This window comes from Podarcis liolepis, assembly GCF_965112155.1.
Source record: "Podarcis liolepis genome assembly, chromosome: 15".
Lineage (NCBI taxonomy): Eukaryota > Metazoa > Chordata > Lepidosauria > Squamata > Lacertidae > Podarcis > Podarcis liolepis.
Genome location: NC_139566.1, coordinates 31,112,141 through 31,127,113, shown reverse-complemented (window position 1 = coordinate 31,127,113; position 14,973 = coordinate 31,112,141). Strand labels below are relative to the sequence as shown.

The 14,973-nt window shown below is 45.1% G+C and overlaps 2 protein-coding genes across 5 annotated transcripts in view; one reads left to right on the top strand and one right to left on the bottom strand.

Annotated features, from left to right (window-relative positions):
• LOC310695073 (clathrin heavy chain 1-like) overlaps positions 1–14,512 on the top strand; it is a 61,298-nt gene extending 46,786 nt beyond the window's left edge. The window contains exons 26-34 of one of the 4 annotated variants that reach the window (XM_083478991.1): positions 6–155; positions 1,309–1,440; positions 1,985–2,095; positions 2,691–2,861; positions 4,175–4,396; positions 5,817–5,837; positions 10,149–10,224; positions 11,098–11,130; positions 12,840–14,512. In XM_083478991.1, coding sequence (XP_083335117.1) covers positions 6–155; positions 1,309–1,440; positions 1,985–2,095; positions 2,691–2,861; positions 4,175–4,396; positions 5,817–5,837; positions 10,149–10,224; positions 11,098–11,123 — 909 coding nt within the window. In that variant the 3' untranslated portion in view covers positions 11,124–11,130; positions 12,840–14,512. The remainder of the gene's footprint in view (positions 1–5; positions 156–1,308; positions 1,441–1,984; positions 2,096–2,690; positions 2,862–4,174; positions 4,397–5,816; positions 5,838–10,148; positions 10,225–11,097; positions 11,131–12,839) is intronic. The other 3 variants (XM_083478992.1, XM_083478989.1, XM_083478990.1) reach the window with 3 other exon arrangements.
• The window catches only part of LOC310695090 (uncharacterized protein), a 136,245-nt gene continuing 128,390 nt past the window's right edge, over positions 7,119–14,973 (bottom strand). The window contains exon 4 of the transcript XR_014519922.1: positions 7,119–7,413. The gene's annotated coding sequence lies outside the window, so the exon portion shown is untranslated. The remainder of the gene's footprint in view (positions 7,414–14,973) is intronic.

Below are 14,973 nucleotides of genomic sequence, written 5' to 3'. Positions count from 1 at the left end.
ACAAGGTGCTTCGGGCAGCAGAACAGGCCCATCTTTGGGGAGAGCTGGTTTTCCTCTATGACAAATACGAAGAATATGACAACGCAATAATTACAATGATGAACCACCCTACCGATGCATGGAAGGAAGGGCAGTTCAAGGACATAATTGCAAAGGTAAGCAGCTGTAATGGTAACAACTCCTCAGCTTGACCCCAAAACGTGTTGAGTTTCACACCGGTTTAGGTATTCAGATCTGTTGGTGTGTCTTGAAAACCCAGCGCGTGGCCAAGGGAGTATAAGACATGGCCAAATCTTCCTGTGGCAGAAACACCATACATCATTCAGCTTCTTAATAATACATTCTGATTTTCTAAAGTTGCTTCTCTGAGAAACAGGCACTTATGTACCCTCATCCAATCCATTATTGTCAGACACTGTTTTAGCACCAAAACAGCTTCCTCAGATTTAGATGGAAAGAAGAGGGAGAGAGTTGGGTATCATCTGCATACTGGTGGCACTGAACCTCAAAGCACGGGCAAGCTCTCCCAGCAGTTTCATGTGGTTTTGACAACTATTAACTCTTCAGTTAATAGGAGAGCCAGTGTGTAGTGGTTAAGAGCGGTAGACTCGTAATCTGGTGAACCGGGTTCGCGTCTCCGCTCCTCCACATGCAGCTGCTGGGTGACCTTGGGCTAGTCAAGAGTAAGAGCTGTTCGACAGTGGGCTAGTCAAGAGTAAGAGCTGTTCGACAGTGGAATTTGCTGCCAAGGAGTGTGGTGGAGTCGTCTCCTTTGGAGGTCTTTAAGCAGAGGCTTGACAACCATATGTCAGGAGTGCTCTGATGGTGTTTCCTGCTTGGCAGGGGGTTGGACTCGATGGCCCTTGTGGTCTCTTCCAACTCTATGATTCTATGATTCTAGTCACACTTCTTTGAAGTCTCTCAGCCCCACTCACCTCACAGAGTGTTTGTTTTAGGGGAGGAAGGGAAAGGAGAATGTTTCTGCTTTGAGTCTCCTTCTGGTAGTGATAAAGCGGGATATCAAATCCAAACTCTTCTCTTCTTCTTTCTCCAGCCCAACAGGGCATCAGACATGCATCACTTCTTAGGTACACTTAAGTTAGCAACTATGATTCCATTTTCTAAGGATGGCAGCATGATAAAGCTTGCAGATTTATTTATTTGCTCTAACTTTTTATACAGTACTGCTGTGCAGAGCTGTTAAAGACTCTTGAGCACCAAATAAGAGGGTCATAGTTCACTAAATGCTGTTCGTTAAATCACTCTCAGGGGCAGCCAATTACCTCACAGCTTGAATTTGTTCTCTAGGTGGCCAATGTGGAGCTATATTACAAAGCGCTGCAGTTTTACTTGGATTATAAACCACTGCTGATCAATGATCTCCTCCTGGTATTGTCTCCAAGGCTGGATCACACCAGGACGGTCAGCTTTTTCTCCAAGGTGAGTTAGAGGAGGCACAAATTTAAAATGGGCTAAATTACATACTTCTCTTGAAGACCTTTCCATTTCAAGTTGTACCTTCAAGGCAAAAGGGGTTTCATCTCTTATCATGCCAAGACGTAATAATAATAATTTATTATTTATACCCCACCCATCTGGCTCAGTTTCCTTAGACTAACTCCCCCCCCCCCCGTTTCCAAATCCTCCTGTTGCATACATAAATTTGTATAAAATGACTTAAGGTAGAAATGTGAATGTATGGGGGGATGGGGAGGAAATGGTGTTGGCTTTCGTACATCTGTATTGTAAAGTAATATGTGAAAACCAATTAAAAAGAACACATAGAAAAATAAAAATAAAATGACTTAAGGTCTTAAATTGTGGATATACCATTTGTTCCAATAAGGTTTTGTTTTGGGAGATGACTAGTTTCCAGGGTTTAATGTGACTTAAATTAGGTGGGCCCTGTTACCTTAGAGATGTACTTTGTGGGAGGCCCTTCAGCAAGAACAACTCTTTGCCTAAACAATTGCATTGCCCCTAGGTTAATCAACTGCCTCTAGTGAAACCTTACCTGCGCTCAGTCCAGAATCATAATAATAAAGGAGTCAATGAAGCGCTGAACAATCTTCTGACAGAGGAGGAAGACTACCAGGTGAGTTTGCCAGCGATTATGGCATTTTTCTATAGAAGCATAATTATGGCATGTATGCAGAATGACTACATAATTCATTACTTTAAAATGCTTAATCTTTGTATCAGCTCCATACATTCCTCTTCAGCCAGGCCTTTGGTTGATTAATTAATATTCAATGGCCTTTTAAATGTGTTTGTGGGAGGGGGGGTTATTATTAATTTTTGTTGTAACTATTTTGTGCTTTTACCCTTTTATCTTGTCAACTGCCCTGAGGTCTTCAGAATGAAGGGCAGTATATAAATTAAATAAATAAGCAAATAAATAAATTAACACCCCCCCCCAATTTGCCCAGAAGGCCTTTGGCTGAAAAATGTTCCCCATCACTGCATTAAACAGATCTGAGGTCAGTGGTTTTAAGTGCATACAGAGTAGTTTCTGATGTAAATCTGTAGCCCTCTACTTAAAGCCCATGGGAGAATGTCCTTTGTGTTTTGCTGTGCTCAGAAGCTTCGACGAAAACTCTGTGATACAGCACTGTAGGCTTAGCATCGCTTGTAGGAATTTAAATCGCTCCTCCATGTGCCTGACTATAACTTTCTCCCCCTTCCAATAGGGCTTGCGAGCATCCATTGATGCCTACGACAACTTTGATAACATTACACTGGCTCAGCGTCTAGAGAAACATGAGTTGATTGAATTCAGACGCATTGCTGCTTACCTGTACAAAGGCAATAACAGATGGAAGCAGAGTGTTGAGCTCTGCAAGAAAGATCGCTTATATAAGGTCTGTTTTCGTTTTGCGTTGTTAGTTCCTCCTTGTATGTACAGTGGTACCTCGGGTTAAGTACTTAATTCGTTCCAGAGGTTCGTTCTTAACCTGAAACTGTTCTTAACATGAAGCACCACTTTAGCTGATGGGGCCTCCTGCTGCTGCCACGCCGTCGGAGCCAGATTTCTGTTCTTATCCTGAAGCAAAGTTCTTAACCTGAAGCACTATTTCTGGGTTAGCAGAGTCTGTAACCTGAAGCATATGTAACCTGAGGTACCACTGTACTGGGAGCACGCGGGATGGAATTTTAAACAATTTTTTATCGTAAAAGCCTGCAGAAGATGAAGCAGTCCTACACCTGTTTTTGCGCTTATGCATCCTGCTCTAGTATCATGCATGAGAAGTCTGACGTACAGTGGTGCCTCGCAAGACGAAATTAATTCGTTCCGCAAGTTTTTTCTTCTTGCGAGTTTTTCGTCTTGCGAAGCACGGTTTCCCATAGGAATGCATTGAAAATCAATTAATGCGTTCCTAGGGAAACCGCCTTCAGACCAGGTCCGGGGACAGTCTGTCCCCCGACCTCTTCTGAAGGCTGGGGGGGGGGGGGAACAAGGGCTTTTCTTCCCACTGCCAGCCTTCAGAAGGCTGTTCTGAAGGCTGGCGGTAGGAAGAAAAGCCCTTCTTCCCACCTCCCGCCCCGCAAGCTCCGGGGACAGGAGGGCTTTGCTGCCGACCGCCAGCATTTTAAAAGCCCCTGCTGTCCCGGGGCGATTTTAAAATGCTGGCGGGCGGGAGCGAAGCCTCCGCTGTCCCGGGGAGATTTTAAAATGCTGGGGGTCGGCAGCGAACGCTTCGCTCCCGCCCGCCAGCATTTTAAGATCGCCTGGGGCAGCGGAGACTTCTCTGCTGTCCCGGGGAGATTTTAAAATGCTGGTGGTCGGCAGCGAACGCTTCGCTCCCGCCCGCCAGCATTTTAAGATCGCCCGGGGCAGCGGAGAAGTCTCCGCTGTCCCGGGAAGGCAGGCGGGGGGGAGCAAAGACTTTTGCCCCCCGCCGGCCTTCAGTAGAGGTCCAGGACCTCTTCTGAAGGCCGGCTGTGGGCGAAAGTCTTTGCTCCCGACCGCCAGCAATTTAAAACAGGTCCCCGGAGATTTCCCTATGGGCTTTCGTCTTGCGAAGCAAGCCCATAGGGAAATTCGTCTTGCGAAGCGCCTCCAAAACAGAAAACCCTTTCGTCTTGCGGGTTTTCCGTCTTGCGAGGCATTCGTCTTGCGGGGTACCACTGTAGTTACTTCATGGCTCTAAATAAGTTTCATGGTGTTCTGTAGGATGCTATGCAGTATGCTGCAGAATCCAAAGATGCTGAGCTGGCAGAGAAACTGCTTCAGTGGTTTCTGGAAGAAGACAAGAAAGAGTGTTTCGCAGCTTCTCTCTTCACATGTTACGACTTGTTGCATCCGGACGTGGTCCTTGAACTGGCATGGAGGCACAACATTATGGACTTTGCGATGCCTTATTTTATCCAGGTGATGAGGGAGTACCTGACCAAAGTAAGTGTGGCTTCTCTAAAAAAGCTTGTTGCTTTGATCTCGAGTCCTGGGTGACATGCTTCAAATTTTGCCTTTAAATGACCTGGCAAAACGTTTCCGTTACTGAATTGCTTTAAATGCCATATTGCGAATGGTGGGGTGGAGACTTGCAGGAATCCTGAGATCCAGCCTGAAAAAATGAAGGGAACTACAAAAAGGACTAGCTCTTCGCATACATTTTCTGGAACTTGCCAACACCTAGTTAGTAGATTTACCGTATTTTTCGCTCTATAAGACGCAGCAGACCACAAGATGCACCTAGTTTTTGGAGGAGGAAAACAAGAAAAAAAATATTCTGAATCTCAGAAGCCAGAACAGCAAGAGGGATCACTGCACAGTGAAAGCAGCAATCCCTCTTGCTGTTCTTGCTTCTGGGATAGCTGTGCAGCCTGCATTCGCTCCATAAGATGCACACACATTTCCCCTTACTTTTTAGGAGGGAAAAAGTGAGTCTTGTAGAGCAAAAAATACGGTACTCTTTTTTATTATTTTATTTTTAGTCTCCCACTACAGATGGCCAGACACGCTAGCCCAAACTTCTCCTGGCTGCTCCCATTGCCGCTAAACCTTAAGATTTAAGTTTTTTTTTTCGTGAAGAAGTTGATCTCTGTTCTTTTTCACTTTTAAACATTTGGACTACTTCACTTTTACCAGCTCACTTGACTAAAACACTTTCTTTTAGATGTTCTTCCCTACTTGGAATACTACTTGGAATTGTTTTGGAAACAAATGTGCTCACACGCTGCTCTCCGTGAGCTGCATGGATCTGCTGTTTCCTTTTTATTCTTTTGACTGCCTGTAAAAAAGGCCTCAGGGTGGGATTCTGAAAGCTGCCTGGATCTTAGAGGTCTGTAACTGATAGCCGTGTATTTCAGTCCAAAGGGACTACTTACATACTCATCCTTTTTGTAAGCACCTGGATATTAAAATAATAATAATTTTCCGCTAGAATAAAGCAAGATCAAAAGAGCAGCAGCAAAAATCTGGTTATCCCTTTGCCCTTCCCCACATCAGCCCATTGTAGTTACTGATACTTTCGTTAATTTAGTGTGCAAGCCTATTGATGTATGGCAAGCACAGTGTAGGTTTTGGATTTGTGCAAGACAACCCTTTTAATAGGTCATCTCTGAAACTGCATTGCGGATTAAGTATTGTAATGCTAAGTAAGCTTTCCGTGTATATAAACTTATCACTTTTGTGTTAAGTAAGATATTGGCTTCCCATAGGTTTAAATGCTGAGTATGCTTCTTTTCTGTGTGGGTCTCCTTTCCTATTTCTCCCTGCAAACTCCCCTGCCCATGTTTGTGTGATCTTTGCTTTTTCTTGAAATTGATTTTCTGGCTTATTGATTTTAAGTATTCCCCTCTGAATTTTCTTGCAGGTTGATGGTCTGTTTAATAAGGTGACCGTTGCTCTGGTTTTACATTGGCTTTTTAAATTTGTGTCCCTAAAACGTATCTAAGGCTATTTGGGAGTCTTAACTGTAGCTTTTGCTGAAAAGCAGAATAATCTAGCTTTGGTCTAACTAATACCATAGTAAATATCTCTTCCACAGTAGCTTGGGAAAAATCCAACCAGACCTAGCTTGCTGTGTGCCCACTAGCTGCAAAGTAGGTCAGAATTCAGTTGTTTTAGGCACGGCAGCCAAATTTTCATCTTTAAGATGCTTATCTGCCTACAGTGCCTACAATTATTTGGGAAAGTTTGCATCTGAAATGTCCAAATCTAATGCAATATCAAGGTAGTTGAGGCATCCCATGGTGGCCTAGCAAGGCCCTAACAAGCTAGTCTTGGGGGGCCAAAGTGTGTAAAATGAAGTTCTAATAATAATAATAATAATCCCTTTTTTACACTTGGGATATAACTGGGTCTTAGATCTGATGAGCGCTGCCATCCTCTTGTCAAGCTGAACTCTGGTTGGATTTTACAAGTGGCAAGTGTCTACTAAATAATTCAGTCTTCCAGAAAGAGCATGCATGAAAAGACTGCTTTTAAAATAAGAACTAATCTAGTACATGGAGGTAGTAATTAATTGGAGAACGAATTTCCCCATTTTTAATGTAAATAATTGTTTTAACTCCCCTCATGTGTACCTAACAGCAAGATGTGCATCCCTGTACCAAAATACATGCCTCCTATTAACAACCTTTTGAAACCCTTAAAAATAGTAGGGATAGAAACTGATATCCCAGGAGATAACAAAGGTGGATATGCAAGAGGCTGTAGGTGGAAGATGCATCCCAGATCTGACGGGGACTACCTCTGGGTGTGGGGAGGAGGAGGAGAACTTATGATCAGATTCCTGGGCCAGCAGCCTTTAACATCCAGTAGGAGTGCTGCAGCTTCTGCTGTGAAGGTACAGTGGTGCCTCGCAAGACGAAAAGAATCCGTTCTGTGATTCTCTTCGTCTAGCGGTTTTTTCGTCTTGCGAAGCAAGCCCATTGACGGATTAGTGCTATTAGCGGCTTTTAGCGGCTTATCTGCTGATCGGATCAGCTGATAAGCGGCTTAGCGGCTTAGAAAAGGGGGGGAAGGGGGGAAAAACCAGCAGGAACTCGCAAGACATTGTCGTCTTGCGAAGCAAGCCCATAGGAAATTCGTTTTGCGAAGCGCCTCCAAAACGGAAAACTCTTTCGTCTAGCGAGTTTTCCGTCTTGCGAGGCATTCGTCTTGCGGGGCACCACTGTATTACTATTCTGTTGACAGACCCATCGTTGATTGGTGAGTGGGTGGGCAGATTCCACACTTGCAAGGCCAGAATGAAGCCATTAATAGTAGCTTCCAAGAGGAAAGTTGCTGCAAATGCAAAAACTAAGTACAGTGGTACCTCTGGTTAAGAACTTAATTCGTTCTGGAGATCCGTTCTTAACCTGAAACTGTTCTTACCCTGAAGCACCACTTTAGCTAATTGGGCCTCCCGCTGCTGCCGCGCCGCCGGAGCACGATTTCTGTTCTCACCCTGAAGCAAAGTTCTTAACCTGAGGTACTATTTCTGGGTTAGCAGAGTCTGTAACCTGAAGTGTCTGTAACCTGAAGCGTATGTAACCCGAGGTACCACTGTAGCAGCTAAGGAAACTGGACATATCCTATTCAGTTTCAAGCCAGTAGGTAAACAGTGTCTGGCAGCTTTTATGAGGCAATCTCGAATGTTTAGCTTAGTAAAAGTTAGTATTGCTGTTGGGGTTAAACCCAGGATATAAATTCCCCCTGCCTTTAGCTTGAATATTTTTATAGTGTTTGAATGTAACAGCAACCAAGAGAGCTTAGATTTCTCCTCTTAATGGGACCGATTATGTTAGCAATAGTACTGGGGTTCCTTCCAGAGAAAAGTATCCTTTTGGGGGGTGGGTGGGTAACTTCATCCAAAAATGGGAAATCCAAGTGCACCATTAAAACTTCTGCAATACAACAAAATTAAAAGGAATGCTGCCCAAGTGTACAAGACATGAAACGGCAAGAATCCTAAGACATTCTGGCCTTCACACAGTGGCAGGAACCTATCGACTGGTATTACAACCCTGCCTTTTACATAGGAATCGCTTACAGAAGTTAACTGTGATTGAAAAATGTAACTGCAGCCTGGTCCCTGGATAAGACAGAACTAGACTGAGTGAGGAGTTTATGCTCACATCCAAGAGAATGCAGCTGCTCTTCAGCTGTCTGGCTTAGCAAAAAGCAAACCCTCTTCCAGTCTTGGAAATGCTTCCTCTTGAGTAAACTTCAATATTTAAGCTGCTCTAAGCAATGATGGTGACATTACAGTGGTACATTAAGGAGACATGCTGACATGACAGCTTGAACCTAAACGGACTCTTCTGCTATGACTTTAAATTTCCAGGAACTTGCCTTCCAATCCAAAGCAAAGTGAAACCTCATTGTAATGGCAGCTGTTAATGTTGCTTGCAATGTATTTGCAGAAACCCCACTAATTGGCCTGGCAGCTCTGAATGGACTTGCCGATCAGAAGGTCGGTGGTTCAAATCCCCGCGATGGGGTGAGCTCCCGTTGCTCGGTCCCTGCTCCTGCCAACCTAGCAGTTCAAAAGCACGTCAAAGTGCAAGTAGATAAATAGGTACCACTCCTGCGTTTCTGTGTGCTGCTCTGGTTCTCCAGAAGCGGCTTAGTCACGCTGGCCACATGACCTGGAAGCTGTACGCCGGCTCCCTTGGTCAATAAAGTGAGATGAGAGCAGTAACCCCAGAGTCGGCCACAACTGGACCTAATGGTCAGGGGTCCCTTTACCTTTACCTTCTTTGGGGTTGTGCCACTGAAACCGTATGTTGATAGTAAAACCAGACCGCAATATCCGTAAAATGCCCATCAGATTCTATAGGTAAGGAACAGTTTCTTCCAATGAGTAGAGATGTCCAGGTCCTCATCTACACAACATGGGGTGAGGACTTGCTTGTCACATCTGGCCTTGCCTCTTGTTTGCATAAGCCAAAGAAGCCTTTGAAGTATCACGTTTCCCCTTGACCAGCTGGGAAGTCTGTTCAGAATGCAGGCAAAGAAGGGGACCGTGCTGCTCTTTGGCCCCACCCCCACCCCCTCCAAAAAAGAAAAAGTTGGTTTGGGGAAGAGGAGAAGCTTAACAATGCATTGAGTGTGCTGCCTACGTCTCTCTATCTTTATCCCTCCATGTCTGATGACTAGGTCACCCAGTGCTAGTGGTACATTGTTGCCCCCATCCCAGTAAAGCACATTTTGGGGAAAAGCAGGAATGAATAATAAATATAATAATAAAATTTTATTTATATCCCGCCCTCCCCAGCTGAAGCCGGGCTCAGAGCGGCTAACAACAGTAAAGTAATACAGCATTCTAAAATCAGTTCATAAAATCAGTTCAAATCAAATTAATGGCAACCATTGGGCTAGAGTTCTGTGAGGATTACCAAAGGAGAGGGTCAGGCTGTGCCTTGGCCAAAGGCCTGGTGGAACAGCTCTATCTTGCTGGCCCTGCAGGAAGATGTCAAGTCCTGCAGGGCCCTAGTCTCTTGTGACAGAGGGTTCCACCAGATTGGAGCCACAGCCGAAAAAGCCCTGGCTCTGGTTGAAGCCAGCCTAACCTCTCTGTGGCCTGGGACCTCCAAGATGTTTTTGTTGGAAGACCGTAAGGTCCTCCGTGGGACATACCAGGAGAGGCGGTCCTGTAGGTACGAGGGTCTTAGGCCATAGCCATTGACTTATGGGTGGGAGGAAGTAACAACATGCACTCAGGGACACCATTGGTGTGAGGATTAAGCTTGCCTCTGGTGAACTTCATGCCCAGCACGAGAAACACGTTTCACCTCCAGATTTTTTATTTTTTCAGTGCTCTGCCAATTTGTCCTAAGGGACCATTGAAGGGGCTCTTTGGGTTAGCTCTGGGTCCTGTTGCTTGATGGAATGTGGGAACCGGCTCTTGCAGGTAACGGGTGTTTCGAAAGGTGAATCTAGTCCGAAGCTCCCTGCGACTTAATTGTTCTGTGAACTTGACCATGCATTTTTGCTTGTGCCACAGGCCATCCTATTAAAGAGCTGATCTCTGGCAGTTGAGCAAATGCTGAAACTGGACTTAGTTCTGAAAGTAGATAGTTGTGCTAGATCCGCTGACACGTTGAGACATAAATATTTTTAAATGAAAGCTGGAACGGAGGAAACACTTGGGGGGGGGCGCAGAACTGGGGCGCTAAGAAGTTCCTTCATGAGAGTTTCCTTTCACTTTACAACTTAGGTGGATAAACTTGATGCTTCTGAAAGCCTAAGGAAAGAAGAGGAACAAGTAACTGAACCCACTCCAATAGTATTTGGTAGGTGAAGTCTTGCTTTCTTTTTGTTAGGCCCTTAACTGAGAAGCGTTTCCAGAAATCCCAAGTATTTGTACTTAACAAACCCTCCGTGTGTTAATGCTGAACTAGAAGAACTTGAGATTTCTTCATAGGATCTAACTAAAAATCTGTTGCTGCCAGTGACTGCCATGTCGTCATCACAATAGAATTCAAGATATCGGTGTTTCAGAAGAAATCTAGTTTATGTTAGGTTTTCTCTAGCTCTCCTGGAAGCAGCTATGCAGCACAGCTTGTTTACCGAAGTAAACTGACTTGAAGAGGGCTTATTTCCTAGCAATTCTCTCTAGGATTGCAGCCTTTACAGATTCTGGATGCTTTTCAAAGAGGTTTATTGGACACACACACACACACACACACACACACACACACACTATGAACCAGTGTTGGGATAGAACAGCTATGCTTTTAAAATCATTTCTCATTTATATGATCCACGAGTGGAGGCTGAACTAGGCAGCTCCTGCTCCTGAAAGCTTGGAAGAAATTGCATGGTTGTAGAAAAGTGTGCGGGTGTACAAACGAAGTCCCATAGATATGGAATATTACACTACATTTGGCTCTCGGCCTTTTTTTCCAGTAGAAAACACCCTCTCTAGTTAAAATGTTTTGCCATTTCAAGAAGTGTAGTGTTTCTAGATGGGCAAGGGTATTCTTGGTATATCTGAACTATGGTAGGGGGAAACCTTCCCTTCTGTGGGTGGCAAGACTCTTTGAAATTAAATCTTCTGGAAAAACAGAATCCCATTAAGGGAGAAAAGGGTGCTTCTATTCCAGAAATGTGTAAAAAGTCTTTATTTTGGCAAAAGGTAGACTTTATTGACAATTGCATTCTAGGTCCCTCCATTAAAGGAAGTTCATGATGACGAGGTCAGTTCTCTACTGGGAATGGTTTTCAATGGGAGTTCAGTTTTCCCATGCATGAGGCATGCGTAGTTTTTTAGTAGAGTTTTAACAAATGTGTGTCTGGTCTGTGGCAGAATTAATAAGCATAGGCTGGGGAAATACGACTAACAGATCTAACTGCAACGTGTTTAAAACTCTTGGCTGTACAAATGTATATCGTATGGGGTTTTTGGTTTGAACTTTGAAAGATTCTCTTAATGTAGCTTTTTCAGGACCTAATAGGTGCCAGACAATTGAAACAAAATCCTGTCTCAGTCACTACTTCACCGCAGGGAAGGAGCGGGGAGGCATTTACTATAAAAAAAACACAGAACCCCTGAGATATTTTTATATCATATGGGAGCTGTTCATTCAAGGATTTCTCAGGAAGTCTTGGCTGTTTCCCATTCATGAAAAGGGGGGCAGGCAGCTCAAACATGCGGCTACACTGGAATTTCGAGAACTGTCCCTTGTCTGTCTGCCCTTCTTTTAAATCTGGAAGGGCCTTAGCTCAGCAGTAGAACCATTAGGGGGCATTCAGCAATGTAGACCTGTTGAAATTACCGGCCCTAACATAAGTCATGTTCATTACCGTATTTTTCGCCCTATAGGATGCACTTTCCCCCCTCCAAAAATGAAGGGGAAATCTGTGTGCGTCCTATGGGGCGAATGCAGGCTTTCGCTGAAGCTTGGAGAGCAAGAGGGGTCGGTGCGCACCAACCCCGCTCGCTCTCCAGGCTTCAGGAAGACATCCGCAGCCTGCTTCCCGGAGCGCGGGGCGCACTGGAAGCAGAGCGCCCGGCGCTTTGGGAAGACATCTGCAGCCTGCTGCACAGAGCGCGGGGAGCGCTGAAGCAGAGCGTCCCGCGCTTCGGGAAGACATCGGGCAGCCCCACAAGCTCGGGGGACAGCGGGGAGGCGGAGCGCCGCCATCACGCTCTTCCCCGACCTGGTTTGGATTCCTTTATTCCCCCCCCCCAAAAAAAAACACCTAGGTGCGTGCTATGGACCGGTGCATCCTATGGGACGAAAATATGGTACCTGGGTCTCCTCTGAGTAAAACCCACCAATTACATTTGTTACCTCTCCCAAGGAGATTCCCGTCCTCCCCATTCTGATCCTTGTAAAGTAAATCGGAGGCAGAGGTTTTCTCAGGTCGCTCAGTTTCATGGCTGGGGGGGGGGGGGAAGGATTCGAACCTGCATCTTCCACAATCATAGTCCGGGATCCGAGCAATTGCACCGCGCTGCCTCTCAACACCACACAGGAGAAACCCCAGGTTCAGTCCTTTTGACTTTGCCAGCTTAGGAGTCAGTTCTGGAGAAAGACTCCTCACCTGAGATCTTGGAGCTACTTCCAGTTAGATTAGGACAGTATTTACAGGTTGTTGTTTTTTAATCCTGTAAACCACGCTGTGATCTGCTGGTGAAGGTCAGTATGTAAATTTAATAAATATTTATATATATATACAGAGAAATAAAGATGGGCAAATAGTCTAACATAGTATAAGGCAGCTTTGTGTGACGTTAGAGCTGGAAATGTACCTTTTGCTTTTTCTGTTTCAATCTTTTTAAAAAACAGACAAACACACCCCTGCATTTTGAACTGGGATTTGTTGGGTTCTGTGGGTTGGGGTATGCAAAAGGCCTTACCTTCCAAGTGACTTAAACGGACCCCCCTTGTCTTTCTTCCAGGCCAGCAGCTGATGCTCACGGCAGGCCCAAACACAGTACCTCCACAGGCAAACTTCCCCTATGGCTACACGGCGCCAGGATTCACCCAGCCACCAGTTTACGGTTTCAATATGTAACTCGCGCTGCGAGACCTTTAACCGTCTCGGATCATCATTTTCCCGTCCCTCTTTTTTTTTTTTTTTACTTTTTCTCCAAGAAGGCACAGATGACTCCCTGTGTTGGCTTGAATGCCTTTTTCAGCCCCCCCTACCCCCCCCCTTGGTTCAGAGACACCCAAAGGACACTGTGTTATTTATTGCTATGTCCTGTTACATTTCAACCTCAAAAGGCAGCTCTCCCCGCTCTCCTTTTATCTTGTTTTCCGTTAGCGACATTTCAAGGCTCTGTGCGAAGCGGAGGCAACACTCCCAACTAAAACCAACAACCCAGCAATAACTTCTGGGGGCTAGGAGGATTTCTGGTGGTGGTTTTGGGCGTTTTAGTGCTGCTTTCCCCCCTCTCTCCTTCCAGAGTCCTCTCTCTAGCCACGTGCATGCCGGGGCGTCCTCTGGCACCAAGCTGTTAACGTGTTAAAAAGTACTGTAACAGATGAAGCCGAACCTTCCAACTGGTGGGATATATGAAAATTGTATGTAACACACACCTTCTCCCCATTTGTTTGTAGCGCTGTGCAGGAAAAAAAAGGAAATAAAAAGTGTATTTGGAGGCGACAGGGGGGGAGAGGTGACACAGTTTACAGAATGTTGCAAAAAAAAAAAAAGCATCTATGCCTTCTGGATTTTTTTGTGTTTTTATTTTCTTTTTTTTTAAAAAAAAAAACCTTCCTTGGAGAATAAATTGGATCATATCTCAGAGCAGACACTCCCCATATTTTTTGTTCCTGTAGTACGTAATAGCATGATACTCCTTGGCATCAAATGGTACACATTTTCAGCAACATAACTTGGCTATGTGACTTTTTTTTCTTGACAAGCAAAATGTCAAAGAGTGTGTTGCCTGGGCAGCCGTAAGTATTGTAAATGTGTGCGGCAGAGAGGACCGTGTTGGTAAGAAACATAGCTGTCAACTTTCCCCTTTTCTAAAGGGAAATTCCCTTATTCCGAATAGGATCCCTCGCAAGAAAAGGGAAAAGTTGACAGCTATGGTAAGAAATGAGTTTCGAAGCCCCAGGAAGCAGGGGTGCGTGACTTCAAGTCTCACCTTGAAAGCGAGTCTTCTGCTATGCTGGCTGTATTTGACCTGAAACTCTAAAGGAGGTGTGTGCTGCTCCTCCTATCATCCCTGACCACACACCATGCTGGCTGAGATGAGCTGGAAAGTCCACAACATCTGGAGGTCTCCCAAGTTCCCAATTCCTGCTGTAAAACCCTCTGGGCATTTGGAGATACCTTTCTGAGCCGGCAACAGCTCCAATTCCCATCCACCCCACCCCTCTTCTGGCTCTGTGCAGGAATTCTGTGAGATCAGATGGTCTGCCCACCAACCTTACTCTCGCTTTTCTTCTTCTTCCCAATAGAGAATGCCAACAGGGATGTTACTACTTTGTGCCACTCTTCAGAGACATATATCATTAACATTTTATGTACTTAAAACTAGATAATGTATAATTTATGGCTATGACTCTTGTGCTAATCATGGATATTATGAAAATCCAATTATAAACATAAATCAAACCAGTGTCCACTGTGTGGTTTGAAACAAGGGGGCTGGAGGGGAGGTGCTGTGTCAGCCTAAGGAGGTGCTTGTAGCAACCATGTAAATGCCCACAATTCTTTTCCTCGGCTGTGTTCTAGGACTAAAGTGGTTGTTTTCAAGTCAAAACTGGAATCGGCTGAGCTTTGGCTCCCATAGCTGTGGAAGTGTAACGGCTTTTATGCAATCGTGAAAAGCAGCGTGAGCCCCAAACACTGTGCTAGTAAACCGATGAGTGTCAGAGCTGTGCGGCATATTGCTAAAGTGTGTGGAACCAGTATGGGGTCGGATCACGATACCAGTTTCAGACAATTTGAGCTGGCAGTACAAATTGCCTGCAGGCAGACGGATGGCCTGAGAAGATTCTCAGCAATCACCTTTTCAGGCTGTGTTGTCCTGCCTGCCTGTGCCTTTGAGGAAGCCCTCTGCCCCTTCAGCTCAC